Source organism: Chrysochloris asiatica, unplaced genomic scaffold, assembly GCF_000296735.1.
Source record: "Chrysochloris asiatica unplaced genomic scaffold, ChrAsi1.0 scaffold00074, whole genome shotgun sequence".
Classification (NCBI taxonomy): domain Eukaryota; kingdom Metazoa; phylum Chordata; class Mammalia; order Afrosoricida; family Chrysochloridae; genus Chrysochloris; species Chrysochloris asiatica.
In genome coordinates this window covers 6,218,048-6,232,356 of record NW_006408592.1, presented here as the reverse complement: position 1 = coordinate 6,232,356, position 14,309 = coordinate 6,218,048, and the positions used below count along the sequence as shown (strand labels likewise).

Genomic DNA, 14,309 nt, shown 5'->3' with positions numbered 1-14,309 from the left:
AAAGAAGATATACAAATGGCCAATAAGCATATGAAAAAATGTTCAAAATCGTCAGTCATTGTTGTTAAATGCAATCCAGTCGGTTTCAACTCATAGCAAACCTGTATAGGGTTTCTGAGGCTATAAATCTTTTGGGGAGCAGAAAGTCTCATCTTTCTCATAAGGAGCAGCTGGTGGGCTCAAAAAGCCCATCTTGACGTTAGCAGCTCAGTGCTTATCCTATAGAGTGCTGGCATTCCCATTAGTAACTAGGGAAATGCAAATCAGGAATCACACTCACACCCTCTAAGATAGCTATCATCAAAACATGGAAAATGACAAGTTTTGGTGAGGATGTGAAAAAGGTGGAAACTTCACCCATGGCTAGAAGGAATGTAAAATGGTCCAGCCATTGCAGAAAACAGTTTGGTGGTTCCTTAAAAGGTCAAACAGAGAATTAACATATAACCCAGAAATTCCACTCCTAGATATATATACTAAAGAACTAAAAACAGATACTCAAAAAGATTCCACCGACAGATGGATTAACAAATTGTGGCATACCTATACAATGGATTACTACTTAGACATAAAAAGGAATGATGTACTTATATAAGCTACAATGTGAAATCGCCACTCGCCTGTCAGTTTGTCATACTGTGGTGGCTTGCATGTTGCTGGGATTCTGGACACAATGCCTCCAGTATTTTAAATACCAGCAGGGTCATCCATGGTGGACAAATTTCAGATGAGCTTCCAGACTAAGACAGACTAGGAAGAAGGACAGACAGACAACTTCTGAATATTTAGTCACTGAAAACCTTATGAATAGAAGACCACTATCAGATAGCACCACAACACTGAATATTAAAACATGATGAAGATCAGCCAGAATATTGTCTGATATAGTGTCAGAAAATAAGCCTCTCAGGTTGGAAAGCAGCAGTGGACTCAAGTATAGCAAGACTGTGAGGTTGACGCAGGGCTGAGCAGTGTTTCATTCTGTTGTGCAAAAGGTCACTATGAGTGGGTACCAACTCAATAGCACCTAACAACAGCAACGTTGTGAACGAACCTTGAAAATATCATGCCATACAAAAGGTCACATATTATCCGATTCTGTTTATATGTAATATGTAAAACAGTTAAATCCATAGAGACTGGGAACAGATTAGTAGTTGCCAGGAGCTAGGGAGTGGGGAGAAACTGTTTAATGGATATATGGTTTTGTTTTGGAATGATGGACATGTTTATGAACAAAATAAGACAGAGGTAGTGGTTGCACAACACTGTGAATATAGTAAATGCCACTGAACTGGTCACTTTAAAATGGTTACATTTTATGTTATGTGAATTTCATCTCAATCATTTTTTTAATTCATTGCAATTTTTTTTAATATGTAAAAGAAGCCCACTGGGTTCTTTTACATATTGAATGTAATGACTGGGTCAGAGTATATAACTAATAAATGTTCATTTGCTATTCATAAACAATAATTAGGATTTTTCTTAAGCTGTGAACCAGAAAGAAAAAATACATATAAATCCTGCTGCCACATATATATTCTCTAAATAAGTCATAAAAATATCAATGCAGAATTTTCTTTTTTGATGAGCATTTACCTAGCATTCACCAAGCCAGACTTTAAGTTTTTCTTTATATAAATCTCTATTTCAATTTTATTCTGCTTATTTTTAAAAAGACAGGCATAACAATTATTTTAATCATCAAATGAAAGTATGACTAAATAAAGTTTTATTATTCATTGCAGTTTATATATTCATTATTAGGTCAATAAACTATTATGATAATGGCAAACTGAGGAAGGCACTACGAAATAGACCAGCTTTGTCTTAAGAGTATGTTTAGATGCAGTCTTTTGAGTTGTAGCCATACGAATGCCAAGCCATTACAACCTTGTTTCATCAGTGCTTTTCCATGTTTATCAGATATAAATTTGACATGTGCAATTGGAATGGTCAAATACTATCTGAAGTTCTCCAAGATATAATCATCTCTGACTCCCCAGGACCTCACCCAGTGTCTGACATATAAAAGCTAAGCATCGAATTATCACTAAATTGGTGGGTGGATGATTGAATATGGTAGTCATTAATGCTGTTTCTCTTTCGAGGCACTCAAAGTCCCAACTCCTCACCTCCTTGTGGTTGTGTGCCGTCATGTAACCAGTTTTGGCAATGTGTGGTGTTAGGGTTAATGCGCTGGACTACAAGGTTGGTTTGAACTGCAAGGTCAGTAGTTCAAGCTCACCAGACACTCCTCCTTGGAAACCCTACATAGGGATGCTATGAGTCAGAACTGGCTCAACAGCACTTATCAACAACAGCATGCTATTAATACTGTGTGAGTAGTAGAGCTAATTTTTTATTTTAAAAACACTTTATGTTTCTGGGCCTTATTCAAAATCAAGATGAAAAAATCAGCTAGATCCTATTTACTAGAGGCAATTAATAATAAAGCTAAAGATAGAGCCTGTGTCCCTTTTACCCCAAATGCATTACCCTATAGATAGAAGCTGGTGTGGTGCTGTAGGATCAGCACTGGACTACGAACCATAGGATGGGCAATTCAAACCCACTAGCTGCTCCTCAGAAACTCTGTACAGGGTCGCTATGAATCAGAACCAACTCAACGGCACTTAAAAACAACTACAACATAGATAGAAACACCCAGGAAAAATCATTACAGATGTATCAGAGATCAACAGACCCAGTCCCTTTACCTTATAAATGGGTAGACTGAGCTCTAGAGGTGAAGCAACTTGCCCAAGGTCACTAAGTAAGTTAGAGGCAGAACTGATTGTAGAATCCACACTTCCAAAATGTTTTGAGTACTTAAACCCTTTAAAGCACAAAGTCCACACAATATGCTGACAGAAGGATATAAGCACAAGACAGTACAAAACCTAAAATTAAGTTTGACTGGAATTATATTTTAGCATTAATAATGGAATCCAAGGCTGGTAAAGCTTTGAAAACTTGGCTATCAGAAAGGCAGTGTTAGATTTAACATGCTTATCAGAAAGAGAAGGTACCTGCAAAATCTAAAAGAGACCATCTGTATCATAGCAAGAAAAGCAGCAGCATCATAGGCCTCTATTAGGGATCCAAGAAAGAAAATGACTTCACGTAAGGAACAATAAATAAATAGAGAGCTGCTTTGCCACAAACTTATGAAATTATATCCTACTGGTTGTTGTTATTAAGTGCCATTGAGTCAGTTCCCAGGAGTTGCTGGCTGGTTTGAACCTCCCACCACACAGTTAGCAGGCCAGTGATAACCCTACAGTGCACATAAAAAACACACACGTATGTAGTATTTATGCAACAGGAAAAAAATTTCACATAGATCTTTATGTTTTCTAGGGTAATTATTTTTGAGTTCTGGTGTGGCGCTGTGGGTTAATGCACCAGACTGCAAAGCCATGTGAACTGCAAGGCTGGTGCTTCTAGCTCACCGGCTGCTCCTCAGAAACCTTATACAGGGTCGCTATGGGTCAACAGCATTTAACAACAACAATAGGGTAATTATTTTAGGCCTAATTAGAAATGATTAAAAAAAATTTTCTGAGTGAAAAGGGGAGTAAATCATATATATTAAGAAATGTCAAGAAAAAATAAAATTAATAGTTATTATGTTGTTGTTGTTGTTGTTAAGTGCCGTCAAGTCGGTTCTGACCCACAATGACCCCGTATAGCGTTTCTGAGGAGTGATTGGTAAGCCTGAACCACAGACAATGCAGTTTTAACGGCTTTGCAGTCTGGCGCATTAACCCACAGTGCCACACCAGGACTTGTACTGAGTGTTTATTAAGTGATAAACACTATGCTAAGTAAGCTCTTTACACATAACCACCTCATTTCTCAACAAATCTGTGAGGTGGGTAGTATAATTATCCCCATTTTACTGATGATGAAATAGAGGCTCAGAGAGATTAAGTAACTTGCCTGGAGTTTCCCAGGTAAAGGCAGAAACAGGATGCTCTCAAAGCTCTTTGCCTCTAAAGCTGTGCTCTTCACTGCTATGGTATTCAAGCTCTACGATCAAACCAAGTTACTGATCCGCCAGAATGGAAACCTATGTCAATTCATCACATGTAAGGAGTAAAACCCCTTCTAACAATGATTCCATGTTTCCAGAAACAGAGCTTAGTTCAGAATTCAAATAAATTGGTAAAAGCATACCCTAAGGGAAAGATATTAACAGATGTACTACTCATCAAGATGGAGCAAACGAATAAACACAGGTCCCTTCCAAGGGACCTAAACACAAGTACACTTTATCAAGCATCAGGGTCAGTGTGACAAAAGTAGAAAAGGGAAAACTAAAATAGGAATTGAAAGCAGAACTGTAAAAGATGTAGAAATGCCTTAGCCCACGCACATAAGGGCCTCACAGCAGACTAGGAAGTAGCTGCAGGGAGGTCCTGGCAGGAGTCAGTGGCCATGAGCTGAATTTGCAATAACCGACCAACATGCAGAGTTCTACCATAAACATTAATCAATAATTAATGGGAATAGCAACAACGGACTTAAACATAGCAATCAATTGCAACAATGGTACAGGACCCCACAGTGTTTTGTTCTGTTGCACATAGATAGGGTCTCTAAGTAAATTTAGTAATTTACTTTGGATAGTAATTTACTCTCAACAAATTTTACAGTTTTTATGGATTCTGGTCGATACTGGAAGGATCCCTGAGGGTGATGTAGGATAAGCACTGGAATGCTAACCGTAAGGCCGGTAGTTCAAATTCACCAGCTGCTCCTTGGGAGAAAGATGAGACTTTCTGCTTTCATAAAGATTTACAGCCTCAGAAACCCTATAAGGAGTCACTATGGGTCGGAATAGACTTGATGGCAGTGAGTTTTGTGGGTTTTTGTTTTTTTTTTTGAAGTTCCTAAAAAACTCAAGAAGGTGTCACAGAAGAAGTGTCGTTTGAGTAGGGGTAGAAATATGAGTTTAAAAAGTAAAGAAAAGGAATCACACTCCAGGCAGAATTTCTTACACAGTAAAATTTACTTGGGTCTGTGCTCTATGTTGCTAAAAGTATATATTCGTGGAGGTGGAGCCTCCATTTGTGTCAAGATATGAAGATGAAAAGGCCAGTTGGGGTCATGAGGTGAGGAACAATGGATTCCATGCCAAGGAATTTGGCCTTTATTCTACAAGCAATCAAAGTTATGAAGTATTTCTAAGCAGGAGAAGGAAAGGGCCATTTGCCAAGCCTTTCTACCAAGACCACCCAGGGAGCCCATGGCATATGAGGACTGCTAGGATTAATTAGCTCAGTCACCTGGACAGACACACCTGCAGATAAAGGAGGTCATTACAATGCTTGACAAAACTTAAACTTCAAGCAAAAACGGAATCTTACCAAGTTTGCTTTAAAAGTCATGTACTGTAACATAACAAATTTTAACTTGAGTTTACAGTCAGTCCCAACTAAAAATCTGTGGTCCAGAAAATGGCAACTATACAAGAGGACTTCAAAGCTCATGAAAAAAGTTCCAAGATCTTTTCATTCCATGTTTCCATTTACTTTCTGAAGTTCCCTCACATAACTATTGTTGTTGTTGCTGTTAAGTGCCGTCGAGTCGGTTCCGACCCATAGCGACCCTGTACAGGGTTTCCAAGGGTGTAAATCCTTACGGGAGTAGAAAGCCTCATCTTTCTCCTGCGGAGCGGCTGGTAGTTTTGAACCACTGACCTTAAGATTCGCAGCCTGATTCGTAACCACTACGCTACCAGATATTAGACAGTAAATACATATGTGGAAATTTTTCTCAAACCATTAAATAACTTCTGATAAATTGGCAGATTAGGCAGACATGCTACAGAGACTCTCCACAACAAAGATACAGGAGACCTAAGAATTGATACTTTTGAGTTATGGTGTTGGAGAAGAATATTGAAAGTGCCATGGGCTGCCAAAAGAACCAACAGATCTGTGTTGGAAGAAGTGCTCCTTGGAGGCACGATGGCCAAACTTCATCTCTCATACTTTGGACATATTGTCAGGAGGGACCAGTTGCTGGAAAAGGATATCATGTTTGGTAAGGTGGAGGAGGGTCAGAGAAAAAGAGGAAGACCCTCAGTGAGTTGGATTGGCAAAGTGGCACCATCAATGGGCTCAAATGTGGCAACAATTGTGAGGTTGGCCCAAGAACGGGCAGTGTTTCGTTCTGTTGTACATAGGTAGGATCACTATGAGTTGGTACCAACTTGATGGCACCTAACAACAACAACAACAACAACAAATAAAACAGCCACACTGGATAGTCCTGGAACCCCTACACTGTAGAGGAAAGGTTGAATACCTACTGAGAGGAGAAGTTGAGCAGGGGCAGGGAAAAGTGGAGGCTGACTGGTGAGTGGATTGCTAGCCAGATACAGTGCAGCCATCTTGAATTTTGGGGAACAGCTTTAGAGAGACAGACAGGCAGATTCTTAGACTCTGAAGGCGCAGATTCACACAGGCAACAGGAGAGATGTGATTCCTTCTTGTTCCCCATACTCCTTTGGATGACAGAGTTAAGTCTGGCCCACCTTCATCTACCCCAGCACAGACCCTGCTCGCCAGAAGTTCAGAGCCTCAAGTTTTGAGCCAGTGAAGTGGCCTCACCTCGGTGCCTGTATTCAGGCAACCTCTGCTATAAATCTATAGAACCTACAGAGCCTACAGGCCAGAACTATGTAGCAGGAAACTTCATAATGAGCTACTGTGCCCCTAGTTGCCCTCAGGCTCCGGCAGACACTAAAACTAGCAACAGGAAGGGCCTCCACAAAATACTTCTAATTCCGTACCCTGAACACAGACAACACCTAAGCCTATAGGAACTCCACCTAGGGCTGGGAACTTTGCTGTTACATCCCTCCTCCACCCACCTCCGGAGTTCCTTGGCTGGCAGGGGTCCCTGAGAGTTCTCTCTTTTCTGGGTCTAACAACTGCACTCATTTTTAGTTCATATTTTCTTTCATTGTTTCATTGTTTTTGTTTATTCTTTCCTCTCCTTCTTCCTCTTTTCCTTCTCTTGATTTTTATTCTTTCTATTTTCACTTTTGTTTTTTTCTTCTGTTTCTCATTTCCACCCTCTTCTTTCTTTCCACTTAATTTTGCTTTACTACTCTCTAGTCTCTTTTCATCTTCCCTCTGTTTTTTTTAGTGTTCCTTTCTCTTCCTTTTGTTCTTCTTTTTCTTTTACAGAGCTCTATTTTCCTGCCCTCTTTTCTCTTTTTAGTTATCATATTATTTTTTTTCTTGTTGCTGCCCATTTCTCCTTTATTGTATTCTGTTTTGCTGTTGTTCAGTTGTTCTGTTGTGTTTTCCTGTGTGTGTTTTTACCTCTTGTCCTACTCAATGGAAGACAGTAACTGCGTTCATACAGCTCCACCAACTGGAAAAGAGCAAATCCCAGCTCGTTAGTGGTTAAAAGTCCAGCTGCGAACCTCAGGGTCAGCAGTTAGAAAATACCAGACATTCCACGGAAGAAAGATGGGCTTTCTGCTCCTGTAAAGATTACAACCTTGGGGACCCTATGCAAGGTCACTATGAGTTAGAACCGAGTCCACAGCACACTACCACCACCATGCCACCTTATAAACAACAGAATCAGCCAATACAGGCCAAAACTACACTAATCTGAGCTGCACAAACAATGAATGGGAAACAAGGCACACTTTTCCACTGTCTAATCTTACTCACAAGAAGACAGTTGGTGAGAGCCTAAGAACACACTAACACACAATCATCAAATAAATACAAATACTATGTGACACCACAAAGCAGGGTAAACTCAAAGAAAAGTAAAACTTTTACATCAAAACAAGAAAAAGGAAAATCATAAAGATTTAGTAAACATGAAAACAACAGCAATGAAGATAATGAAAAAAACCCCACAAACAAAATGAACTCAGTGTAATTTATAATTTATGTGGAACAAAGAAACTAGCAATACACACAAAGCAAAATGACAGAAATTAGTCCTAACCTATCGATAGTTGCACTGAATGTCAATGGATTAGATGTACCAGTCAAGAGACAGAGAGTAGCAGAATGGAAAAGAAAACAGGATCCTTCAATATGCTGTCTTTAAGACACACACCTTACACACAAAGACAAAAATAGATGAAAAATCAAAAGATGGAAAAAATACATCAAGCTAACTGCAAACAAAAACAAGCGGGAGTAGCAACAATACTCTCTGATAAAAAAGACTTTAAGGCAAAAACCTGTATAGGAGACACAAAGTAGAACACTGCATCATGAAAATAATGCAACCACTATGGAAAATGGCTAGGACCCTTTCTCAAAAAGCTGTACATAGTAATACTGTATGGCCCAGTAATCCCTCTACTTGGTATGTATATCTTTAAGAAATGAGAACCATGGCATGAATACGTGTATGTACAGTGCAGCACTATTTATGATGTTTCAATGTTCAATATTCTGGTGCTGACAGTGTTCCACTGCTATTCACTAGGTTTTCATTGGTTAAACATTAAGAAGCAATCCACCTCTCCTTCTTCCTAGTCTGTCTTAGTCTGGAAGCTCAGCTGTAACCTGTCTACCACGGGTGACCCTGCTGGTATTTAAAACACCGGTGGCATCGATTCTAGTATCACAGCAACACACAAGCCACCACAGTACAACAAACAGAAGAGTGGTGGAGCAAAAAGATGGAGACAGCTTAAATTTCCATCAACAAAAGAATGGTTAAGCAAACTTTGGTACATACACACTATGGAATACTACACAATGCTGAAGAATAATGATGAATCTGTGAAACACCTCATAACCTGGATGAACCTGGAGGACATTATGCTGAGTGAATTAGTCAATCACAAAAGGACAAATGTTGTATGAGAACACTGTTGTAAAATGTTAAGAAAAGGTTTTCTTGCTAAAAGAAACATTCTCCGATGGTTACACCAAGGGTGGAAAGGAAGAGAAAAGTATTCATGGAGTAGAGGGTTGTTGTTGTTAAGTGCCATCGAGTCAGTTCCGACCCATAGCGATCCTGTATAGGGTTTCCGAAGATCAGCTGGTGAGCTTGAACCGCCGACCTTGCAGTTCAAACGGCTTTGCAGTCTGACGCATTAACCCACAGCACCACACCAGAACTGGTGATGGGGAAGGCAACATACTTTCAACAAGCGGGAGACTAGCACAGAAAACATGGAAGCAGAAGACACAGAGGAGTACAAATGTAAAAGTGAATAGAGGTTGTTGTTGTCATGTGCCATTAAGCCTGTTCTAACTCAGAGCGACCCTATATAGGGTTTCCGAAGAGCAGCTGGTAAGTTTGAAACGCCAACCCTGTGGTTCAAACCATTCATGAGGTCCAGCGCATTAGCCTGCTGCACCCCGCCAGTGAATAGAGGTGAATGCTGATAACTGATGGTACAGGGAAGGGATTACAATCACTGTCACAAAGAGTATGATATGTTGGATGTGGGACTATAAACCTTTACTCAACTCACAATAAAAATTTTTTAAAAAAATAAATAAATAAAGGAAACAGTTTGAAGATAAAAGGGAAATTATTATGATAGTAATATAAACTACATATGTGGACTCTGTCTCCTAAAATACAACAAAACTATCTTTGTTCTAAATACAAACAAGAGGACAAAAAAAAAGATGGTTAAATAAAGGCACACATATTTTGCAAATCTCCAAAAATAGAGAAAGAACTAGTCTTGAGCTACATTTCTAACAAGTGAAGTGGCTTAAGAACCAATCTACAGTGGAAGGATATAAATTAGGAACTAACCGTAGTGGTTACGAATCGGGCTGCGAGCCGCAAGGTCAGCAGTTCGAAACTACCAGCTGTTCCGCGGGAGAAAGATGAGGCTTTCTGCTCCCGTAAAGATTTACAGCCTCAGAAACCCTGTGCAGGGTCGCTATGAGTCGGAACCGACTCCACGGCACTTAACGACAACAGATCATTTACCCTCTTCTGCCACTCCATTCCTCCTTTTCCTGCTGATCTTTCTGAACATTCCCAAAGAAATTTAACACATTCTTATAGTCAAATGGTTTATCAAGTTTACTTTAGCAATGACACCCTGAAAACACTCTATTATTTATACATATATAGCAATTAAGTGAAGGGGCCCTGATGGCACTGTGAGCTAAGCATGGGTCTACTAACTGCAAGGTCTGCGATTCAAACCTACCAGCAACTTTGCAGACAGTTGTTGTTGTTGTTAAGTGCCATCGAGTCGGGTCCGACCCATAGCGACCCTGTACAGGGTTTCCGAGGGTGTAAATCTTTACGGGAGTAGAAAGCCTCATCTTTCTCCCGCGGAGTTGAGGCTGCCTGATATTCTGTGACTCATAGCAACCCCAGTTCTAACCATAATGTCTGCAATATAAAACTACCAGCAACTTTGCAGAATAAGGAGGAGGCTGTCCGATCCTGTGACTCACAGCGGCTCTGTATAGGGTTTCAGAGACTATAAATCTTGACGGGAGCAGAAAGCTTCATCTTTCTCCTGCACTGGGTCTGGCGAACTTGAAATGCTGACTTTGCAGTTAGGCTATTTGGACTCCTGAGAAGCAGTTCTCTATCCTACACAGGGTGGCTATGAGTCAGAATGGACTCAATGACAGGGGGGTTCGGATTTAGTCAGATAGTTTTTCAATTTTACTTCAGCATTGTTGTTGCTGTTAAGTGCCATCAAGTTAATTCTGACTTATAGCAAACCTGCATAGGGTTTCCAAGGAGCAGCTGGTGGGTTTGAACTGCCGAACCTGTGGTTCTCAGTCCAGTGCTGATCCTACAGCACCACACCAGGACTCCTACTGTAGCTATGTAAACCCTGAAAATAGGGCTTCATTTATAAACATAACAGATAAAATGCAGAGAGTGGTAGCACTGGAGCACCCTAACTTGGCCTCTACTTTGGGGTTCACCCATCATCTCTCTAAGACAGCTCCCCAAAGAGCCCTTGGTTTTCTGAAACGTACTGCTGCTTGTCCAAACCCTTCTAATTGTAAATAAATTGTAGACAGGAGAACTAAGTAAGGAAACCACCCCAATGTCCCAGTACCTCTACTAAAACTAAAATGGTTTCTCTTCCTCATAAACTCTTAACTCAAATTTCTGTGTTAAAACACGTTCTTTAAAGAACTAATGGACCCCATGAACCACAGACTCCACAACCTTGAGACCACAGAACTTCATGAGCGGCTCGGATCAGGACCACAATAGAAGATACTCGACAGAGGAGAGGGGAAAAAAGGTAGAATAAAATTCAAAATCATGAAAAGAGCAGACTTACTGGTCTGACTGACTGATGGAACCCCTGAGACCATAGCCTTCAAGCCTGGAATAAAACCTACCCTAGGGATAAACATTTCAGCCAAACAATAGGCAGGCCTATAAAGTGGGTAATAAATAACACAAGGAAGGAATGTATTTATTCCTCAGTTATTATTGTTGGTAAGGGACTAGAGACAAGTCCCACTCTCAACAACCCTGTATAGGGTTTTCGATGAGCGGCTGGTGAGTTTGAACAGCTGACCTTGCAATTCTAGCCAATTTTGTGGTCCAGGCATTGTCTGGCAGCACCACATCAAGACTCCTACTCCTCAGTACAATCAACCATATGAGAATAGAATGGAACTATTTGCTCAAAAACAAAGCTCATGAATAAATGTAAAGAGGGGAAAGAATGCTGTTACCCTGAGGGGATTGCAACCACTATCACAAACAAAATGTATTTCAATTGTTAGATGGAAAACTAATCTGCTCTGTGAACTCCCACCCAAACTACAAGAAAAGTCCGACAATGAAAGAAATTGTTCTGTAAGCCTAAGGGGAAGTGAATTTCTATTAATGAAGGAGGAACAACTTAGAAAAAGAGGTTGAGAATGATTGCACAACTTTAAAAATGTAATCAGTGTTGTGCATGTACAGTAAAAAGTTGTACATGTAAAAACTGTTGAATTGGTATATAATTTGTATATATTCTCAACAACAAACAAAAAATAAAATTTAGGGAGAAAAGTGGTTCCTTCCAAATTATTCAAAAGTTCATGTCATTACTCTATTTGTTGTTGTTATGTGCCGTGGAGTCGGTTCCGACTCATAGCGACCCTGTACAGGGTTTCCGAGGCTGTAAATCTTTGCGGGAGCAGAACACCTCATCTTTCTCCCGCGAAACAGCTGGTAGTTTCGAACTGTTGACCCTGAGGTTCGCAGCCCGATTCGTAACCACTACACTACCAGAGCTGTACTCCCATCAAAATTCACATAGAGTATTAACCAAGCACTTCATAAGTGCCTACTCAAGGACATATGTTGTTGTTGTTGTTATGTGCTGTGGAGTCGGTTCCGACTCATAGCGACCCTGTACAGGGTTTCCAAAGCTGTAAATCTTTATGGGAGCAGAAATCCTCATCTTTCTCCCTCGGAACAGCTGGTAGTTTCGAACTGCTGACCTTGTGGTTCGCAGCCCGATTCATAACCACTACGCTACCAGAGCTCCCAAGGCCATATACTCTGTTGTTATTATTGTATGCTGTTGCGTACATTCTAACTCATAGAGATCCTGTATAGAGTTTCCAAGAGAGGCTGGTGGGTTTGAACTGCAGACATTTTGAATGACCAATCCAGTGTTTATCCTATAGCATCACACCAGGACTCAGACATTCTGTTAGGGATATGCTATTTGATCTTATTTAACCATCACCACAATCCAGATCAAGAAACTGGGCTCAGAGAGGTACTAAGACCTGCCCAAAATCACACAGCTCAGTCCATAGCCGTAGAGGTGATTCCAATTCCCAGTGTCCCTGTGGGACAGAATAGAACTGCCCTCTAGGGTTTCCAAGGCTATCATTTTTATGGAAGCCCACTGCGAAGACTGCACATCACTACAGCAATCAAGTGCTTAACCACTGAGCCACCAGGGCTCCTTAGTCACACTGCTATCAGAGTGGGACGCCCATCTGGCTGACTCCTAAGTACAAGTCTTAGACTCCCACTCTTTCTAGTCCTAGTCTTTCCCAGAGTTCTGCCTAAGTTTCCTAGGTCTATAGATGCTCCCAGAAATGCAGATATGTCAGGAATCCTGCCATTTCACACAGGATCATCTTTCACAGTAAAGCTTAGTGGGAAACCCCTATCTTGCTGCCAAGCACAACAGCTTCAAGCTGCCATAAACCTCTAAATTCAATGTACAGAACCATCAAGACACTAATTCCCAGGACCGCCACTTCCACCACCAAATCTTTACATGCACTGTAACATCCTTTACAAGCATGGGTTTCATATTTTCAGTTGTTTTGAGAACGTTGTTGTTATTAAGTGCCGTTTTGAAAATAGGGATGTTCAAATACTCTTAATAAAAAGGCTACAAAATTAACTTTGAGATGAACATGAGATGACAGACTGGCATTTTAGGTTGGACAGATATTAGATATTATCTAAAAGATAAAGTTTATTAGAATTTGTACTTAGGGGCTGCATTGAGACAAAAGATTACTGTCATCTTGGCGTATGGGCCTTTGTTGGTATTAAATAGTTTTAAAGGAGAGGTGTCAAGGGAGTTCGGATTGGGGCATGTTTTGAGAACAAGGAGAGCTGACATGACTGCTGTAATCAAATACAAAAGAACCTTCCTGAATTATGAATGTGGAGCCAGTCACTGGTATTAAATTATTAGTAATGGAAGGAGTGATTTACAACAGAACTAGTACTTGGGGCAAGTGTATGCTAAAGGCCCGTCATATTCTAGACATTGTTGTTGTTGTTAAGTACCATGGAGTCGGTTCCGACTGACAGTGACCCTGCCCAGGGTTTCCGAGGCTGTAAATCTTTAAGGGCGCAGAACGCCTCATCTTTCTCCCGCGGAACCGCTGATAGTTTCTACCTGCAGACCTTGAGGTTAGCAGCCCGATTCATAACCACTACGTTGCCACAGCTCCATATCCTAGAATTAGGGGGTCTGAATTTCAGGGTGCAGGCTAAGGCGGGGGTTAGGAGTTAGGGTTTAGGAAGTCCACAGCTGGACAGCGAAGCCAAGGCGGCGCAGGAGTAGTCGGGCAGTGCCGGGCGGTTGGACCCAGAGCAGCGAAACTCCTGCTGCCTGCCCTCTCAGCCCACCCTGCCTGCTTACCTTCTGTTGGAAGTAGAGAATCGAGTAGTCCCTGGCTACCGTAGGGCGGGATGTGGGTCTGCTTGGCAAGTGCAGGCTGCCGAGGGACCTCAGGGCTGGCGATCGGGGGATGGTGGCTCCGGGCACCAGGAGGGGTAAGAGCAGTAGCAGGAGCAGGAGGGAGAAGTGCCCCATGGCT

At 41.1% G+C, this 14,309-nt stretch overlaps 1 protein-coding gene across 2 annotated transcripts in view; it reads right to left on the bottom strand.

The window, feature by feature from the left end:
• PRCP (prolylcarboxypeptidase (angiotensinase C)) overlaps positions 1–14,305 on the bottom strand; it is a 78,087-nt gene extending 63,782 nt beyond the window's left edge. Inside the window, exons 1-3 of one of the 2 annotated variants that reach the window (XM_006864980.1) lie at positions 14,119–14,305; positions 9,570–9,584; positions 8,764–8,792 (exon numbers count right to left, since the gene is read on the bottom strand). In XM_006864980.1, coding sequence (XP_006865042.1) covers positions 8,764–8,792; positions 9,570–9,584; positions 14,119–14,305 — 231 coding nt within the window. The remainder of the gene's footprint in view (positions 1–8,763; positions 8,793–9,569; positions 9,585–14,118) is intronic. The other variant, XM_006864979.1, reaches the window with a different exon arrangement.
• Between the last annotated feature and the right edge of the window lie 4 nt (positions 14,306–14,309).